This window comes from Myxine glutinosa, chromosome 1 (assembly GCF_964187855.1).
Source record: "Myxine glutinosa chromosome 1, kmMyxGlut1.1, whole genome shotgun sequence".
In the NCBI taxonomy this organism is placed as follows: Eukaryota; Metazoa; Chordata; class Myxini; order Myxiniformes; family Myxinidae; genus Myxine; species Myxine glutinosa.
This window is the reverse complement of record NC_136261.1, coordinates 112,340,824-112,346,823: the sequence shown is the minus strand read 5'-3', so window position 1 is coordinate 112,346,823 and position 6,000 is coordinate 112,340,824. Positions and strand designations below refer to the sequence as shown.

The window sequence follows — 6,000 nt, the reverse complement described above, 5'->3', positions numbered from 1 at the left end:
AGAGCCCAGCAGCTAAAGCCTCTTCCCAATTGCCACAGACAAAGCAAAAGCTCCACGCTCTCCTCAGAAACCAAAATGTCACCCAAGCTTCTGCTGCGCCAGCCTTCTCTTCCGCTCGCGCTACACCCACCTCATCGGGCCCCGTCACTCGGGGAGTGGTGGTGGTGGGGGGGGGGGGGGGGGAGGGGAAGGGAGGGAGGGAGGGGGGGGGGGTGGTGTCCCTGCTGCCCATCGAACCATTGTAGCTCTGCCTCTCCTAGGTGGGCCTTTGCCGTATCATGGCCATGGAGCGTGAATAATTGGCCGGCTGATGTTATAAATGTTAGGGATGGCCAGAAATAGGAAATCAACCTTAAACCCAACTACTAATTAACACGTCATCATCCCTTGTATGGTGAACATTTAAACACAACCTTAAGCTACATGTTTTCCCTACTTAGTAAATCAAAATGCTCCTACACGTCACAGTCTGTTCTATTTCCTATTCAATCTTGCCTTTCCTATGGTATTCTCCCCCCCTCCCCCCAAACCTCCCCCTCCCCCATCCATAAATGTAACAATATACTTGTCACATTAAAATTCAAAATTCCATCACTGGTTCATAAGTTATCATAGTAACAGGATTTTCCCTAACATGACCTCTGACCTTTGACCTCATAACCCCAAAATCTAATCAGTTCATCTTTCATCATTATATATACGTGTACCAAATTTGACTAGGATCCCTGCAGCCATTCTCAAGTTATCGCAGTAACGAAAGCCTATCACAGATGGACAAGTGGACGGACATCCCGACAAAAATAATGCCTTCGCAGCATAGCATAAAAAAAATACCCGTTATAGCCGGTTCAGGCACAGTAAAGTCCCGTTCGGATTCGGTGGCTCCATAGCCCGAGCAGGGTGGGAGTGAGGGGGCAGTGTATTCCCGTTCCCTTACAGGCGAGGTGGAAATAAAGGGACCTCTTCCGGGCCCTCCTTGGACTCTGGCAACTGGGAACCAGGAACTGGAACTAACAACTGGAACACTGGGATCCTTTATCACAGCTAAATTATGTACCTCACTCTTCTGCTAATACATGTATTTAGGGAATGACTATTTCTAAGCTATACAATCTTAACCCCTAGAAACCATTTCTGCAACAATATGTAAATATATATATAATTTTCTATAATTTGTGGGTTAAAAAGAAAGATTTGAGTTTGATATTGCTATTTCCACCAATCATGTTTCTTTTTGAGTCCCATTCATATAATTTGTGTTAATTGTCTAAATTGCCTGCAATCCTTTTAATGATCAATTTGCCTTACAAGATTAATTACAATTGCGTGGTGTTTGTAACCACCCTGTATTATCATGTTTCCTGCTCATGGGATTTATGCTATTTGGCAATCATACCTTTGCCTTAGTTTCTCCATATGTATGTGGTGGTCTGATTGGTGTGCCAATCGGTCAGTGGCTCGCTCGTTAAATAACACCAGGTGGGTTGACTCAGCGTGTCGTCCTTAGAGTCAGCAAAATGAGTACCAGCTTACTGGAAACAGGGCCACTGCATTATTGGCACAGGCTGCGCTCCCAGCAATGACTTCCCATGCAACCTCGTCTTCCACCTTCACTTTTCGGCCCATTCATCACCATGTACCTCATGAAATTTTTTTTTTTTTACGATGGTCGACTGGTCGCCCATACATGTCGAGGAGGTTCGGAGCTCACATATGAAGCCTGCATCACCTAATGTTTGAATTTTCATTAATATTTAAATTGCTTCAAAGCATCATTATGGAGTGCATCGTTTGGAAGTCAGTGCAGGAAATTGATTACTTCCAAGGAAGCATTTATTTTGTAAATCATCACAAGGTGATGCCCAGTTCAGGATTCCACCTTAGATTGTGATTGGTTGAAGCCGGGGCCGAACAGGATTTTGGGGCCCAAGGACATCCTTATAGGACTGTATACCTCTGTCAGAAGTTGACCACAATGGATTGAAGGATTAATTAGCGAAGTTATCTTTGCATGAGAGACTCATAATCTGAGATTTTACACCAGTGAGGTTATTGCTGAGGTGTACAACCTCCTCATGTCTAGATGAGCAGCAGCTGTAGCTTCCGTTTCACTGGATTGCAAACTTTCTGATAAAGGCTTTTTGGGAAGGTGGAAGGATCATTGATGTTCACCAGAGACAGAAGAGATGCTGCTTTGAAGGATGAAAACCTGCAATGGAATAGCAGGGATTCCCTCCAAAGCAAAAACAAAGGAAATATTTGTTAGCTACAGCGAGACTGGTGATGCCATTGGCAGACAGCTTAGAAAGTGGGATGCCAGACTGTGAAAAAGGTATATTTTTATGTAGTCACAGGGTTGATAGAGTGCTTGCTACTTGGAAATGAACTTTATGTAATCTACCATATAAAACACTGAGTTTGCGTATTTGTACAGATGTCTGTCCCCCTTCATAAGGGTGGGTTTTAAAGACCAATCTTTTAAACACCAATGTGTGTTCACGATGGTCTATTTTTGAGGGTAAAACAAACTCGAAAAACATTTTCCATAAAAGAGTAATTATGTCTCTTTTATTGGAATGTAGACGGTGGCTTGCAAACTGAGCCTCAATGGCGGTGTACAGAATCGTTTTTAAAATAACAATAAATACAAGGTGCAGGAAGATGAAATTGACTACGCGTGATGTGCAACGCAGGAAGAGTAAAACGAGTGTTCATTTACGTCTGTATGATGTCTAATAAATAAAGATGTAAGCACGCCTGAAACTAGGCCGAGGCTTCAGACTTTGGCATGCTCACAAGGCTGCACCGTCGAATAAACTGCTCCAGCCTATCAAATTTGATGGGCTTTTTACTAGTTAATCCATAATTAACTAGAACGGCACTTGGTAGCACGCACACCTGCCAGGCTGAACAGTTTATGTTTTGTATCCGACTGATGGGTCGGATCTGGATTCGGACCTGAACCAAAATCTAATTGGCTCGTTGTCACCTACCCAACTCATTCCATCTCGTTTTGTCATAACTCGTCCACAACTTTTTGAAATATCGTGCTACATATCGTTTTGGCCCCATCTCCCAATAGTGAAAAATTACTTTAAAAATCAAAAAATTCTCATATCCGGTTTCGGATCTTCACCGAAGTCGAATAGATTCTTCGTTGTCACACAACCGACCTGTCCACCACGTTTCGTCCGAATCCGGGCTACGTTGGTAGCACAGAATGGTCGATGAACAATAGAACACGGGTCCTTTTCACCAGAAAAGTGCGTAAAGGCACTGACCTTTTGGGTGTCTATCTTTTGTGGGACCATGAAAGATGATGTAACAAGGGAAAGGGAAAACCATTATTACCTCTTCTCAGCCAAAATGACAATGCCTTTTGTTCTTTTCTGGTGAAAAGTTGTCTAGCTTAGGTTTGAATCTTGGCTCGGCTATAAACCGGCATCACTTTCATCGGTGTGTGCCTTCCTTCGGATGGATGTTAAACGGGCCAATCCAATCCAATCTGCCGGAATTAGTCGGTGGACGTTAAAGATGCCTCGGTGTCTTTCGTGAAGAGTAGGCGAGTTATCTCCTGGAGTCTGTTGGTTATCGAATGCAAAGTGTGGTCATGCTTTCCCTATCGCCATCAGCCATGTGCAGTGTGCTCACCTCAACCATCACTACTTTACTCCCCTCCATTTCCTTCTATGTGATTACCTCCTACTCGGAACGAGATACTCGATAGCGAAGATACACCGACTATTTTTCAATATGGTATTCTAGACTTCAATGAACTTGCTCTATTTCCCCATCAAACTGTCTACACCATCAAAATATGTTTTTTTTGGAATTGTTCCTACCGAGTTTCAGTTGCTTCAGTCGGTTCCTCATCATTAGGAAATTGGCAGCCAAGCAGGAAGGACAGACAAGTCATTGCAGACCATGCAGGTACATACTGTATGGAAGAGAAGGTAGGGGAATGGGAGGAGTAATTCATCTGCTTGAAGCCACAATCCCAAACGTTGGTCGATACAACAGAGGTCCTTTCTGCACAGGTATATTTATCGTAAAGGTAGGGCACACCTTTGGGTTTGTCGTCGATTGTGTGCCACAGCTTTTGCACTAGGCTGTCATAAAGCACCCTTGTGATTTTGTGAGGCCTATACTTGTATTCAATTAGCTAAGGATTCCCACGACATCCACAGAAAGTCGACGTCAATAACTTCCTGGCCAAGCGAATGGTTTCGGCAGCTGGATTTGCAGTGAATAATTTGAGAAGCTGGTTTCCTTAATTATTTGTGGAACCGACTATATGGTTTCTCTTTCTATCCACCATCGTTATATTTCGAATGAAAAGTCTAAGATTGAAATGCAAATAAAGAAAGTCCGGGTAAGTTGTGAAGAAGTTATTTGATTAAAAACTTTGATATGCTTCGGTCTTTCTGTCTTCTACCGACTCCTCTCCGGCCTTGCTCCCCCAGCTCTGTGTGTGCTCTGTCCCTCAAATATTCCTTCAGGTCGCACAAGATCTGCCAGCAACCCTCTTATGGTTAAACTGCCAAAATCAAGACTCTCTGCTCACCTTCACTCTTTCATTCCTCTTTTCTCCCACATCTGGAACAAACTCCCTCACTCTCTTCAACTCCTCCCTCCAGGTCTTCAAAACAGCTGTTCACCACCTTCTCTTATCTTCCCCCCATCCAAAACCTTGAGATTTTCTACTCCCATTAATTCACCCCAGATGCACTTTTTTGAAATACCAACTTCTTTCCTAGAAGTCCAAGCAGTGTCCATGTGTTTTATACCTCCCAACCCGCCCCCCCCCCCCCGCCCTTCTCATGCCTCCTCCCCCCAAACCCTCTCCCTCCCACAGATCTCCCAATGTCCCTGTTCTCTACTGTTGTTGTGCATGTGTGCTTCCCTCTCGCTCCCCTCTTGTCTCCCGCTCCCTTCATTGTATGTTTTATTTGTCCGTGCACGTTTTCCTGTTTAATGTATTAGGTCTTACACGAGCCTCGACTGGGAAAAAAATGCTGTGTGAACAAAGCATGTTTTAAAAATATGTACATTCTTACACACAAACCTTTATGAGACTGCAGTTGCTAATGTAGGGGCCCTCCCTCCTCTTCCTGCTTATCACCTTCCACCAGACATTTTCCCCCCCATTCTCATGGAAACCGGTGGTCAAAATTTTCACCATTTCCCATCCATCTTCAACTCGTGAAGGTAGTTTTGGATACTAATGCTAATATGACAATGGGTATACTATTGTCTGATGTATGCAATCGGAGCAGTAGTATGGCTTGACTTTGGCACAGCATCTACGAAACCTGCATTCTTAATGGGAAAAGCAGCTTTTTTTTCCCTTTTTACACCAGCTCCAGGACAAGACCATAAGGAAACCATCAGGCTACTGTATTTCTAAATGAACCATATGGAATTTGAAGGGAGGATCCCAGCATGTCGAGCTATGCGCTCAGATAGGAACACCAAACAGGCAAACGCACATTTTGTTCATTATTGGTGTTGGACAAAAGTTCGTTTTGTGTAAAATGTGAAATTTATTGTTTAAAAACTTGAACATTCTCACCCAAGCATTTCCCCTCAACGAAGCAATATGACAAAAGTTGCTGAACAAGTCAAAGTAATATAGATGTTTCTGGAAATGTAAAATAGGTTCCAAATGTCTTTGCCAGTTGCAACCATTTTGCAGTGACATGTCATGTCACTTATGTCACTTAAATGTTTCGGTCCAATGGCTTTTATTTCCATTTTAGTTCACATTTACAGCAAATTACCATACCCTTGTATGTTAAAGAGCACCGCAAAGCACCCAGCACCACAGTGTTTGTGCAACGAGTGCAGCAGCGCAATAAGCAAACGTAACCCGAAGGTGATCTCAGGCCATCAGGGAAGGGTTCATTTACCCTCGACCACAAACGATGGGTCAATTCTGCAAGCAGCGTTCCTGGTTCTCAAAAGCTAAAACAGTGAATCGATCAGAAATAAAAATCAAAT

At 43.5% G+C, this 6,000-nt stretch overlaps 1 protein-coding gene across 1 annotated transcript in view; it reads right to left on the bottom strand.

Annotated features, from left to right (window-relative positions):
• Positions 1-1,586: 1,586 nt before the first annotated feature.
• SIRT7 (sirtuin 7) overlaps positions 1,587-6,000 on the bottom strand; it is a 97,295-nt gene continuing 92,881 nt past the window's right edge. Inside the window, exon 10 of the mRNA XM_078776271.1 lies at positions 1,587-3,937. Within this exon, the coding sequence (XP_078632397.1) occupies positions 3,913-3,937 (25 nt within the window). The 3' untranslated portion in view covers positions 1,587-3,912. The remainder of the gene's footprint in view (positions 3,938-6,000) is intronic.